We start from the raw sequence: 14,445 nt of genomic DNA, 5'->3' as shown, positions 1-14,445 counted from the left end.
TATCTACGTCCTTCTTGAAGTGAGGCCTCCAGAACTGTACACAGTACTCCAGGTGTGGTCTGACCAGTGCCATATACAATGGGACTATGACATCTTGTGATTTTGATGTGATGCCTCTATTGAGACAGCCCAAAATGGCATTCGCCTTTTTACTGCTGCACACTGCCTGTTCATGTTTAGTTTACAATCCACAAGTACCACAAGGTCTTGTTCACACACAGTGTTACCTAGAAGCGTATCCCCCATCCAGTAGGCATGCTTTTCATTTTTCTGACCCAGATGCAGAACTTTACACTTATCTTTATTAAATTGCATCTTGTTCTCATTTGCCCATTTTTCCATTGTGTTCAGATCTCGTTGAACTCTGTCTCTATCTTCCGGAGTATTTGCCAGTCCTCCCAATTTGGTGTCATCTGCAAACTTGATGGGTAGTCCCTCCACCCGCTCATCTAGATCATGAGATCAAATCTTCCTTTAGCTCCCTGTACCCCTGCCCCTTCTCTTCTTAGGGCTCTGAAAGTCTGTGTCCCCAACTAGGCGTTCCCATGAAAATGTCCATATACTTCTCCAGCAGTCCTTTTCATGTGGTAGAACCCTTCTGTCCTTGAGGCCATTTGTACTTCTCCTTTGCCATTTGCAATGCACTGTCCTTTGCTTGCACTTTCTGCTTAATCAATAACAGATCAACAGTCTAAAACAGATTCTTTCCTGTGGGATCCACTTCATGGTGTGCTCTTCCCACCAACAATAGAAAGTTTAAGCCCACACTGCTATTGAGTAAGCAATGAAGAGGACAAGAATCTGATTTAGATCCTACATATTATCTGTTTGTTTGGACACCAAGACATATGAGGAAAGATTTAGAGAGCTTGGTCTGCTTGGCCTGGAGAAAGATGACTAAGAGGTGATATGATAGCCATCTTAAAGTACTTGAAGGGCTGTCACATAGAGGATGGAGCAGAGCTGTTTTCTCTTGTCCCAGAGGGACGGACCAGAAACAATGGGATGAAATTAATTCAAAAGAATTTTCGGTTAAACATCCAGAAGAAGTTCCTGACAGAGTGTGTCCTCAGTGGAACAGGTTTCCTTGGGAAGTGGTGAGTTCACCATCCTTGGAAATGTTTAAGCAGAGGCTAGATGGCCACCTCACCGAAATGCTGATCCTGTGAACTTAGGCAGATTGTAAGTGGGTGGGCGGAAGGGATTGTGTCCATGCTTGGTTCTTATGGCCCTTTCTTGCATGCCCATGGAAATGCTTACTGCCACTTTGGGGTCAGGAGGTAAAATTCCTCCAGGCCAGACTGGCCATGGATTCTGGGGGGGGGGGGTTTGGGGGGGGAGGTATCATCTGGGCATGGAACTGGAGTTACTGTGGGTGGGCAGGTAGTTGTGAATTTCCTGCAGTCTGCAGGGGGTTGGACTAGATGGCCCTGGAGGTGCCTTACAACTCTATGATTTTGCATTTGGCCATTGCAAATCAGAAGATGCCTATACGGATACTTTGTTTGAGGTTTTCTCTCCAGAGAAGGAAATGTGCACTGTGAGAATTTATTTTTACATAACCTTTGTCCAGCCATCTGGTTATTTCAGAAGTGTGCCAGTGTTTGGGTAGTTGTTCCCGTCTCTTAATTTCATGGGTCTAACATGCATCTATCTCCCCTTTTGTTCACTCAAAAGCATTTGGTTGCTTGACATTATTTCTTTACACACAGTTGGTGGTGGAGGGCAGGTTTATATTCTTGTCATTTCTGATAACTGAGACAGGGCATTTTATCTCCTGCCCTCTTGCCTCCTGCATGCATCAAGGAATGGGATCCAATGAGAGAAGGCCTTTGGTGCACCTCCAGCTGTTCTGGAGTAGCAAAAACAGCTGAGTAAACCAAGGTTGGGGATCATGTTTAGGAGGATGTCATTTTAGTAACCTGAACAGACCTATCTATAAGCAAATGCTGGATTTTCAGAGGCACCATTTGCCTTCCTTGGCAATTCTTTAGCTGGGGAGACTTGGGATGAAACAGTAACAGATCGCCAAAATTGCAACATCTCCCAAATATTCTGAGAAAACATCTTGACAGGTGTGCTTGTAATCACATAAACCTAGTAGTGGTGTTTCTGAAACTGGAGAGAAAGGTCAGTGTTTTTGTGAAGGTTGGAGACAGGCTTAGAAGTAAGGCTGAGAGTTCCTCAAAAATGTGGGTCACAACCCCACTTGGATGATTAAAAGGGATGTGAGTTTGTTTTCTTAGTTGCTTACAGGTTAAGTTACCTCAGATTTAAGATGAAGTACAGTTGGAAAAGATCATGCAGGAGCTGAGGATGTTGAAACCGGTCTGTGAGGGGGTGGGGGTGGGGCTAGAATATGAATGTCTGGGAGCTGGGCTCTGGGGAATAGTATAAAGGGAAGTGCGAGCCAGGCAACACTGCTGTACAATATTAAGATGCCAAAAACTAATTCCCCATGCTGTGGCTTCTGTTATTATCTGTCCTCTTCAGGCAGACCCTGCTCAGCAAGTCAGAAATTCTCAGCTACTTCATTGTATGTTACAAATGAGGTGATTCAAGGCACAGAGCTCAGGGCTCCAGCTCAGTAGACCAAAGCTTAGCTAATCAAACACACCGGTAGATTTCTTGCAGCAGTTAAGCAAACAGCTGTGTAACTTATTGTGCATTATGCCAAGATCTTTTCAAATAACTTACACTAAGATTTGCTTCTCTAGCTGCAGTCTGTGGATCAGGTTGACCCCACATCCTCTTAAAAAATAGCTTTACTGTAGAAAACACCTAGCTTCAAAGTGGGTCACATTGTCATAGGGTGAGAAGTAATAAGAAATGGCTTTTATTAGGAGTGCAGAAAGAGTATGTGAAGTCTTGGTTGTGCAAGAAAGTGTTAATTTACACAGGGGATTGTTTTCCAAGAGTTCCAGACCACACAGTGGTCCACATACTGCAATTTTATAGCGTATCCATTTCCCCTTCTATCAAAGGTTGGTGGAAAAACTTCATTATTGAATCAGAGGAGAAAGAACCAGCAGCTGAAAGCCTGGAGGTTGATCTAGGAGGAGTGTCTACAACTGCTAGGTCAATGAGTGCTCCTGGTTGGCTCATTGTTTGATTGGAGCAGGCCATCTAGCTTGTGTGCCATAAGCAGAAGCTGCAGGGTTTATATGCCACCATAAATCAACTTAGGGACCTACTTCCCTTGGGCCATGAGCCACTGTGAACTAAAGAAACAAGCTGTCAGCCCATGCGTACATGAGCTGACCTCAAGTGACCCTGCAAGGGAACCAGAATTTTGCTATTGTAGGCTTTGCTTGGTTGGTTGCTTTTTACGCTACTGGATTCCCCTCCTCCACCCAATAGTTGTTATTCTATGTAATATAACATTTTAAAAGTCATCTTGAGATCTTCCTTTATGGACTCTATGGTGGAACCAACATTTAAAAACAGAGTGAAATAAATGTGAGTGGAGCATATGTTGATAGTGTTGAACTTTTCAGTAGCCATGTGCTTGCTTTAACTGCATATCTAAGTCCCAGCTTGACTATCTAGGCTGCCATTTTACTGTGCTATTATAAACAGATCTCAGAAATCAAAGGTACACTGGGAAGAAAAAATGTCTACCACTCCAAGAGAGAGAGAGAGAGAGGGAGGGAGGGAGGGAGGGGGAAGGGGGAAGGGGGAAGGGGGAAGGGGGGGAGGGAGAGCACTTGCTCAGCCAGCCTCACACCGTGTGGTGCTACACCAGATGCCTCCTTTGTTGTGCAGGACTCATCTGGGCTAGGCACTTCCTTCTCCATGCTGCATGGAGCTTGGCTAGAGCAGGTACTTCCTTCTCCACCTTGTGCTGAGGTTCAGGTTGCCAGCTCATGGTGGCAGCTTGCATACCCCTCACAGAATTTGGACAAGGGCCACTCATTCCTTGAGTTCTGATTGTCACTGGAGAGGGGTAGGGGTAGATTCCTCCCAGGTTATCAACGTCTCAGGATTTTTCTCATTGGCTTTAAAGCCCAGTCTGCTCCTGTGGAGAATTGATCAGCAGATACTTGGTAGAATTTCAGCCCTGAACTTAAATATTGTCCTTTTGTAGCAAGCTAACCAAAGGGGCTGTTTTGAACAGGTCAGATGGGAAAGGGGTACCTTAAGCTGTTCTAAGAAGCCACAAGATGGTGGCACAGAACTCTGTGAATGACGTGTATAACCTCCCCATTGCCCACTGGGATATTTTCCATGGAATCAAACCCCATGCTTTGTACTAGATCTTCTGGGAAATACATAAATTTACAGGGATTAGTAATGTTTCCTAGCTAAATCCATGCTTGGGAGCTAGGATGAGGAAGAAATCTCACTGAGGGAAAGGATGTGCCCTTTTCTAAGTAATCTGTGGCCAGGTAACCTGTTCCATGAGCCACTGAGGAACCATGGGCCCTGTTTTAACTCCGAAAGGACCAGCAAGACTCTTGACCATAGAAGACATGGAGTCTGGAAAGAATATGCGTGAGCACACTAGCCATGTTCTCTATTTCACTTGTCCTTGCAGATCCAGCATTTGTTCATGCCCAGCTAATCCCTGACAGTGCTGAGCGGAATGATGACAAGCTCTACTTCTTCTTCCGAGAGAAATCCACTGACGCCCCACAGAGTCCTGTTGTCTACTCCCGCATTGGTCGCATTTGCCTGGTATGTGTTGAGAAAGAATGGGGCTGGGTATCACTCTCCCTGGACACCCCTTGAGCCTGAACTGTTCTCTAGAGCACCCCCATCTGTTGTGAATGTCATGGTTACTCTCAGCCCTACCACTCTCAGTGCTGCTACTTTCTGTTCCCTTCCCTATATTGCCTCCTGCTAGAAACGGCTGGGCTTGGAACAACTGGGCATTCCTGTTCAATCAGAACTCCCACATTGTTCCCCTGCAGGAAAATGTTAAATAAAATTCTTGTAAGTCTGGCAGCCCAATCTTAACCACGTGTACTTGATTGTCAGCTTCACTGATTTCAGTGCGACTCAATAGGAGCTCTAGCTCGTATTATGTTTCCTGCACTTCAGAACACTGTTTTCTTTTGGCACAGAATGATGATGGAGGCCACTGCTGCTTGGTTAATAAGTGGAGTACATTCCTGAAGGCGCGACTTATTTGTTCTGTGCCAGGGCCTGATGGGATTGAAACACATTTTGATGAACTCCGTGAGTATTCTGAAGGCAGGGATTTTGCAAAGGAAGGGGAATGGCTTGGCTTATTATGCTGGTCACCATCAGACTGGGTAGGTGTGGCCAGAGTGACATAGTCTTTAGAGTATCACACTAGGATTTGGGATAACCAGGTCCAAATCTCCACTCTGCCATGGAGCCCTATTGAGTGACCTTGGCCCAGTCACATACTATCAGACTAACTTATGTTGCAGGCTTGTTGTCAGGATAAAATGAAGAAGAGGGGATCTTTGGTTCCCCATTGGGGAGAAAGGAAGGGTATAAATGAAGTAAGTAAGTAAATAATAACCTTTCAGCTACAACTGAACATCTGCACAGATCTGAAACAAACAGTAGGTTAGACTGGGTCAGCATGCATTGTCAAGGGTTCCTAGTCCTTTGATTCTGTGCACCTTCTTACCCTGGGTTGAATTAGATGTGATGAGAGGTTCTGAGCTCTGCTGCTGTGTTTCTTTCCCCCCTCTTCCAGGGAATTTCTAACAGAGCAGATCATGTACTCATCAAGCTGTGCATATCCCTGCCCCTGCCTTGCATCTTAGTACGTCACCTGTGGGAGAAATGCAAAGCAGGACAATGTCACTCTGCATGTTGCACTCTACTGGATGTTCAAGGAAAGTGTAGGGAAAGAGACCAAAAGCAGTGGAACTGCATTTCTTGCAATATTTGCTTCTGCCTTCAGCAAAGCACTACAACTTCAGTTGTCTCAATGATTCTTTTGAATTCTACTTTCTTCTTCTTCTTCTTCAAGAGGATGTTTTCATCCAGCAGACTCAGGATGTGAAGAACCCCATCATTTATGCTGTTTTTGCTGCTTCTGGGTGAGTGCTCAGGGGTCAGGATTTTAAAGCCTGTGTCCCCCATTTCACATGGTTGTGCCTTACTATGTGTCTTCTTAGCCAAGAATCAAAAAGGGTCATCATAGAATCTCTTGGCAGAGCTGGGAATAGAGCCCAATTGTTGGCTTACCAAGCTTGGTTTTTTTTCATAAACCACGGCAGCTGGATTTGATGACATGATCCCCTGGGGAAGAAGGCAGGTGGCATTTTCCCACTACCACACTTCAGGATCTGTTTACACCCCTGGAAGGTCAGGAGGGCATCAGGCCCTTTGTTAGACCAACAAGCAGCAGCAGCCAGTGTGGTTTCTCAGTGAATGTGGCTGGAGTGACTAATCCTGGAATGTTATATCATAGGGAACATGGCTTGATAACTCTGAAACAGCTGCATGGAGCTGGTCAGAGAACACCAAAATTACATTGTCTTATTCCACACTCCCTCTTGCTGGACTGGTGCTCTGTGCCAGGCAGGAAATCCCTGGCTTTCTTTGGTCCATGTCATTGCACATGTGAGGTTTAAGGGGCATTTCCAGGGCTTGCCAGCAACCAGGAGTGAGCAAAGAAGCATATTCCTCCTTTGCAGCTGTAAAGGACAAGAAGTCAGAAGAGCCTGCCAGGAGTATATGGTACAAGAATGGAACAATGCATGCAGTTTTCAATGTGAGCAAGATGGTCACCTTTGGAACTAACATAAGTTATTCTATCCTTACACAGGTCTGTATTTAAAGGCTCTGCTGTGTGTGTCTATTCTATGGCGGACATCCGTATGGTCTTCAATGGACCTTTTGCACACAAGGAAGGCCCCAACTACCAGTGGATGCCTTACACAGGCAAAATGCCCTACCCTCGACCTGGCACTGTAAGTGTAGATAAGACTCCTGGGAAATCACTTTTCTTCTACAGCACTGGCCTTAAGTAAGGTTCCCTTCTCCATATATCAATACATTCAACATCAGATTTGTATATGTATATAACTGCTTGGTAGTGTATGTGTAAGCGATAAAAGATGTATGAGAACATGTGTACTTCCTGCATAAAGTCAGGATGCACGCCGAGTCACGGGTCAACAATACTTTGTATGACATTGATACCCAAAAAAGTTGCTGCCAACACTTTTACGCTAGATGGACCACCACATAACAAAATATAATGGAATGCACATAGGAATGCATTCATATAGAACAAATCCCAATGTGTTGTGAGCCTCTTGGCTCTTGAGGAATTCTGTGGTCAGTGAAGGTTTATTCCAAAAAGAAGAATCAGGCTCTGCTCCATAATAATCATCTGACTCAATATAAGGCAGCTTAATCTGGGTATTCTTGTGAAGTAATGTTTAAAATGTAACAATTAAGAAAACAAATGACCAAGTTGGCAGGCTTTGGAAGGAGCCAGTGCTCAGCTGTAGATATACTCTAAATGCAGAAAGGCTCTGATGTCTCCAGTTGCAAGGATATCAGCTAGCTGGCTTGGAGAAGACCTTAGGGGAGCTGCTGCTAGATGGACCAGTGGGTCTGGCTTAGCATGTATGTTTGTATTTCTACCATGGCAGTCTTCAAGGTTGCAGTGGGGGGATTTATTCGTGACATTCAGCAAAATGAAACTCTTATGTTGCATCTCCCCCTAGCCCAACTGCTCTTTCTGTGCCTCTCAATTTCTTGCCTTGCACACCTCACCTGAACTTGTTGCTCTCCCAGTCCCCATCTTTCCACCCTATGGTGCTCCTCCAGCCTCCTGTAGTATCCATATCCTTTGCTACAATTCAGCCAAGCTTTTCGGAGCTGTGCACTGCTTGACATTTGGCCACAGCGTGGGAGGCTGATTAGTGTTTCCTCTCCAGGTTGGTGGTCTCTGGATCCATTTGCTGGCATCTCTTCCTTCTTGGCAAAATATCCCAAAAGAAGGAGAACTCATTGCTTCGTTTTATTGGCTTGGAGAATGCCGCTCCTTGGTCTTTTTTGCTCATATACCCAGTAAGGCCAGAAAGAGCCAGAGACGGTCTTTGCTGTGCTGTGGGGAGGTGTCCAAAAACTCAAAGGATAGGCTGTATTTGGCTGTCACAGCATTTCATGATAAAGAACCGTATTAGTTTGTTATTTGCGTGGGCTGTAGGCTGTGACTATAAACTTATGGCAATTAATATTAAAATATAAAACAATGATTAAAACACCAGCATGAGAATTGTTAAGAGTGGAGATCTTAAAACCCTAATCTGAAGGGCTAGCAACACTAGGCCAGCAACTCAATGACAGAAGGGATGAAGGATCAGCAGTACTGACTCCACCTAATGATTCACTGTGCTCACCAGGCAAAGAAACAAGGAAAAGTTTCCTCTACCCCACCCCTCCCCCAGAATGAAGAACAGCAGAGGTCTCCTCATGGATCTCATCTGCTGATTCCCATGCACTGAGCTGAAGTACACAAAAAGTAGGCTGCAAAAAGCAACCAGGGTGCATAATACATTGTGGCAGAAACTATAGGTCAGGCCAAATGGGAAGCAGCTCTGGGTCACATTTAGCCTACAGGCAGTCAATTTATTCTCTTAGTCTTATAGCATACACATCTGACAGCCACAGGAGAAGTTGGAGAAAAGCCACCTACTTTTAGACAGCAATGCCTGTGATGTTGCGTTTCATGTCTGCTCTGTATTTCTGTCTTGGATTTCCAGTGTCCTGGAGGGACGTTCACTCCTTCGATGAAATCAACCAAGGATTACCCTGATGAGGTTATCAATTTCATGCGCACTCACCCCATGATGTACAATGGTGTATACCCCATACACCGTCAGCCGCTGGTGGTGAGGACCAACGTCCACTACAAGTTCACAACCATTGCCGTGGACCAGGTGGATGCAGCTGATGGGCGCTATGAGGTGCTTTTCCTGGGCACAGGTACCCATTGATGTGCACTGAAGAGAATACACAAATACTTCCTACTGCCACCACCAATTAACAGCCTGGAAGATTAGCATTATGGGTTGGTTCACTGGGGTATCCACAAGACTCACCAACAGGGCTGCATTTTCTTTTAGCTGATTTGTAAAAATGCTGTTTAGTAACATGCCCAGTTGAGAGTAAATGACAGCAACAGTAGATTTCAGCTTCAGTTCTTCCCTTCACAGCCTAGACCATATCAAGTATCCAGGAGTCTTTCGTATTCTGTTTTTGCCTAAAGTGATATAGGAATTTGGGCTAGACTACATTTCTCCCTAGGTCACATTTCAAAATTGCTTTCAGTGGGCTTTTGCATACAGCATTGATTCTCCTTTTCTGTGGATTGGTGCCTGCAGGCCTTTTCCATGTATGAGGAATAGAATTCACTTCTGAGTGAATGAAAAGCCCTCTATGACCCCTGTGGTGGTAGGAAAATAAACCTCTCTTGCTCTGTCGACCAAGTGATTTCAGTAACAGCCAGAAAGATGCTCTAAACTTGTCTTCATCTTTGCTTGTGAGTGGAACAGAATTGTTTTGACCCTTCAGCAATTTGAACCAGGGTCCCCTCCCAGCAGGGTCCCTGTACCTCTCCTGGAAACCTGTGGGAGAATGCAGACTCAATACACTCCTTTGAACAAACCTCTTCCAAAGGATAGTTGAAAGCAGTATAGATTGAATAGGTAGGGATTCTATCCGCTATTATATGACAGTAAAGAACTAGTGCAGGGAGGGGAGCAGGTCTAGCCATACAGCTTGCACAGTCCAGTTTACTGTAGGTGAGCCAGTTGCCTCTTGGCAAGCCAAAGAAGCCTAGCCAGCATCTCAAAGCAGGTGGCCAGGAATGCTAACGACCCAGAACATTTTTATTAGGCGATAAATGCCCTGCCTTTGCACAGCTGTTGGACAGGCTACCCAAGCCACTGCAGAGCACCCAACAGCTGTGCACAGTCCCTCCACCACCTGTCATAGCCAGTAGGGAGTTTCCTCTTTCCTAGTAGGCCTAGGTATAACAAATCTCCCATTCTTGGCAGCTCCCTGTCCCAGAAAGAAACAGGAATGGTTTATGGTCACATCAGTTTGGAACACCTTCTGAAAAGAAAGAAGGCAGCATTTAATTCTGAATGCAAAGGAGAGTGGGATGGCATAGTGGCGTTGGCATGAGATTTGTTTTTCCATTTTCCTTTCCAACCACAGAAACTGGGAATAAAGACTGAAGATGGAAGTCCACCACTCCGTAGAATGGGTGGTGTGAATCCTTTTAATAGAGCTGCCATTCAAACTGAGTAGAAGGTGGGTTTCAAAACCCATGCAGTTATTCCTCAGATACAACTATATGTGCAGTCACATGAGTTATAAATAAGGGATGCTCTTAAAACATGCTCTTTTCTCCCCTCTCCTTTCTTTTTCGCAATTTTATTATAGCTTTGAACTTTTGTTATGAATCTTGCCACCATGAAACTTAAAATGATGTCTCTGTAAATTGAGACTGCATTACAGACAGATTGGCTCTACTGACCAAAATCCAGACTAGAGAAAATTAACAGAACAATCTCAGAAATAAAACATACTTCCTACTGTATACATACACTGTTTCTGTTAAATTATTACTGTGAAGACAAATAACTTGCTTCCAAGATTTATGCAAAGTTTCCTTCTTTTGACAGTTACAGGCTGTGTTGGATCACAGTTCTTTTTTTATTTGCTGAAATTCAAGCCTGCTTATGTATGCACAGTGATGTTAGGCTCAGATGCAGGAGTGCTTGGAGGGCTTGCTCAGAGTAATGCCCACCCAGCAGTAAAAACAGGACCAACAAATTCATTCAGTTTCTCCATCATCTCCCTATCTACTCTTCATATTCTTTTTCCTCACCTCATTGTCAATTGGCATTTCTTTTACTAAAACCTGTGCTCCTGTTTGTCTTCCATTTTGCAAGAAAAGCCTTTTACCTTGTATGGCTGAACTGAATCATTAACCACACAAGCATCTTTTTTAGATTTGGTGGGCCCTTTCCTGATTTGAATATGCATTCTATTTGGGGCTTAATTAGTATCGTTTTAAATCATTTCCAGGCAACCTGGATTTTACTCCCTTAATTTTCCCTTTTAAACTTCCTTCTGACTAGTATCCTCTTTTGAAGTGAAAGGCGATTGTTTTGGACTTTGAGGACAACTTTCTGTTGACATGAATGCTGAACTTGATAGAATTGTCACTGTTCCCAGTCAATGCAACAACCATTACATCTTGCATTAGATCTTAAGCCCTCCTCATAACCAAGTTAAAGTTGCTTCACCTCTGGTTGGCTTTGTAGACAGTCATTTATTACGTCCAGAAACCTTGTTTCTGTGGCATGACTCAAGCACATATTTGCCCAATCACTGTGAAGTTAGTTGAACTCCTTCACTATTGCAACATTTTCTCCCTCTTTTATTTCTCTCTCCATCTACAGAGCTACCTTCTGGTTTTAATGTGGGGGGGGGAGGATAGTACACATAGTAACATTTGAGGTCTGGTTATCTTCACCCATGAGAGGGAAAGGGGCACGGTATAGCCCAATCTCGTCAGATCTCAGAAGCTAAGAAGAGTTAGTCCTTGGTAGGGAAACCAGCAGACAAACCACCTCTGCTCAGTCACTTACACTCTACAGACAACCCTTTAACCAACAGCAATTCCAAGCATACATCACTGCATGGTTTATAGCATCACTTGCATTCCCTATCAGTTCTCAGCTAATGTAACTGATGTGTCAGATGCCAAAATCAAGATACATGAGCTTCATATAATATAGAAAGAAAAGATAGTTTATATCATAACGCTTTAACTAGCTGATGTTTTGTTTATTGTCTTACTCTATAGACGTCTTATGAACAGAAGCAACTTTTGTTCTGAAATTAAAAGGACATATAGATAAAGCAAATTTCTTATGCACTTAAAAAAATAATAAGCCAGATCTCTTTTGTGTTGTAAGGTTCACGCATGGTTCTATTCCCCATTTTTGAGCATATTCAGACATTACCAGGGTTTTCTTATCCCTCTCTTCTATTTCATGGGCAGCGAGTATGCTTGCTTCAGAAACATAAGACCCCCCCTCCTCTAATGTTCCTCATTTTTTATTTAGTTTCAGTAGGGTTACCATATTTTGAAAAGCAAAAAAAGAGGATGTATTTCCCATCTGACTACTTCAAACAAGTGGTTACTATGACAAATCTTATTTAAATATCCCCGCTATTTAAGCTGTGATAATTACTACTAACTAGGAATATTCCTAATCTTCCAATCGAAGAAGAAGACAGTTCTATCAGCTTTTTAAAAAGAAGCCCAAAAGCGAACAGACACTAAAAAAGGGGACATGTATTCTAAAAAGAGGACATCTGGTAACCCTGTGTTTCACTTAGACCCTGATTGTTCCTACTTCTCATATTTGATATCTAATCCTACTTCCTTTTCTGAAAACTGTGGGCTGTTTTTGAGGCTGGATAGAAAAGAGCCTCTTGTGGCGCAGAGTAGCAAGGAAGCCGTCTGAAAGCTTTGCCCATGAGGCTGGGAGTTCAATCCCAGCAGCTGGCTCAAGGTTGACTCAGCCTTCCATCCTTCCGAGGTCGGTAAAATGAGTACCCAGCTTGCTGGGGGGTAAACGGTAATGACTGGGGAAGGCACTGGCAAACCACCCCGTATTGAGTCTGCCATGAAAACGCTAGAGGGCGTCACCCCAAGGGTCAGACATGACTCGGTGCTTGCACAGGGGAAACCTTTACCTTTACCTAGAAAATGAATTAATGATCACATGAAGCTTCTTCATACTGAGTCAGCCTGTAAGCATGAGCATTCAGTTCACCTGAACTGAAAAAATACTTCCAAGCAGCAGGGAATCAAAGAAATCACTGAAATAGCTGCTGGCCATTCAAAGCTAGCAGCTTGACAGGTCTGCCCATCAGCTCTTAACTTTAAATGACCAGCAGCCACTTAAACCCTTCCTTTTGCTTCCATCTTCCAGTGGAGGTAAGCGAAAAGGATAATTGGAATATTCCAGTAATTCCATTTGCTTCCCTTCATTTAGAAAGGGGGGGGGGGAGTGGAATGGATCCCTGAAATGGCTTCCAGCCATTTAAACCTAGCAGCTTGATGGGTCTGCCCATCAGCTATTACATTTAAATGGTCAACAGCCATTTAAACCTTCCCTTTTGCTCATCCTCTTCTAAAGAGATGGAAGGGAAAGGTATTTCTAAAATGTCTGCCCATTAATGGATTCAAACCAGGCTCCCCAGCAGACCCCAAGCCCACCTTGCAAAATGAGTTCTCTGTGCAGCATCAGCTGTCTATTGGGCGATACAGGGGGGCAGTTCAAAACGGGGCCCTAGCAGACGCCAAGCCCATCCTGAAGAGAGAGTTTTACCCACAGCATCAGCTGTTTGGTGGGCTCTGGTACTGAGGCATTGAAGTGGATCTCAGTCCCTTAAGATACCTCAAAGCTGAACAAATTCAGCTTTTCAGGTATTGGATTTGGGAATATCAGGAAATACCAATATTTTCTGCAACCAATATACTCAAACCTGAAACATAACAGTTTTTTTGGACATGCGTACTACTGAGTTTATTAGATTTTAGTGAATGATGTAAGCTCTGTTTGAAGTATTGTGAGTCACCATGGGTGGAATCAAGGCAGCTCATATTTAAAACATTAAATAAGTAAATAAAATATTTGATTACCAATGCCCAAGTACAGGATACATTCATTTCTTAACGGGCCTAAAGGGTGTACATCACCCAGAAGCAGAAGCCTAAAGGATGTGCATCATAGAGTCATAGAATCATAGAGTTGGAAGGGGCCATACAGGCCATCTAGTCCAACCACCCTGCTCAACACAGGATCAGCCCTAAGCATCCTAAAGCATCTGAGAAAAATGTGTATCCAACCTTTGCTTGAAGACTGCCAGTGAGGGGGAGCTCACCACCTCCTTAGGCAGCCTATTCCACTGCTGAACTACTCTGACTGCGAATTTTTTTTCCTGATATGTAGCCTATATCGTTGAAGTTTAAACCCATTACTGTGTGTCCTCTCCTCTGCAGCCAACAGAAACAGCATCCTGCCCTCCTCCAAGTGACAACCTTTCAAATATTTAAAGAGGGCTATCATGTCCCCTCTCAACCTCCTTTTCTCCAGGCTGAACATTCTCAAGTCCTTCAACCTATCTTCATAGGGCTTGGTCCCTTGGCCCCAGATCACCCAGAAGCAGAAGCCCAGTTCGTTTTCATTTCCTACTGCAGATTGTTTTAAGGGGCCATGCACCAGAGCTCAAATGTACACCTTGTTAAGATTTAAGGAAACGGGAATGTACTTTTCTATTCAGTTCTTGTCCTCAGGAACAAAAATGTAAATGAGGGAATTAGCTCTGGGTGCTTTCATTTTACATTCAACGGACATGATGAAGGGAGCTGACAGAACAGATAATAGAATAATAGAGATAAGGAGAAAATTG

The 14,445-nt window shown here is 43.9% G+C and overlaps 1 protein-coding gene across 4 annotated transcripts in view; it reads left to right on the top strand.

Moving 5' to 3' along the window:
• Nucleotides 1-14,445, top strand: part of SEMA3F (semaphorin 3F) — a 184,846-nt gene that overhangs the window by 158,973 nt on the left and 11,428 nt on the right. For all 4 annotated transcript variants that reach the window (XM_077326023.1, XM_077326020.1, XM_077326022.1 and 1 more), the window contains 5 exons: nucleotides 4,538-4,677; nucleotides 5,067-5,181; nucleotides 5,954-6,023; nucleotides 6,755-6,899; nucleotides 8,706-8,928. In XM_077326023.1, coding sequence (XP_077182138.1) covers nucleotides 4,538-4,677; nucleotides 5,067-5,181; nucleotides 5,954-6,023; nucleotides 6,755-6,899; nucleotides 8,706-8,928 — 693 coding nt within the window. The remainder of the gene's footprint in view (nucleotides 1-4,537; nucleotides 4,678-5,066; nucleotides 5,182-5,953; nucleotides 6,024-6,754; nucleotides 6,900-8,705; nucleotides 8,929-14,445) is intronic.

The sequence above is a fragment of the Paroedura picta genome, chromosome 3, assembly GCF_049243985.1.
Source record: "Paroedura picta isolate Pp20150507F chromosome 3, Ppicta_v3.0, whole genome shotgun sequence".
NCBI lineage: Eukaryota > Metazoa > Chordata > Lepidosauria > Squamata > Gekkonidae > Paroedura > Paroedura picta.
This window is presented reverse-complemented; position numbering and strand designations above follow the sequence as displayed.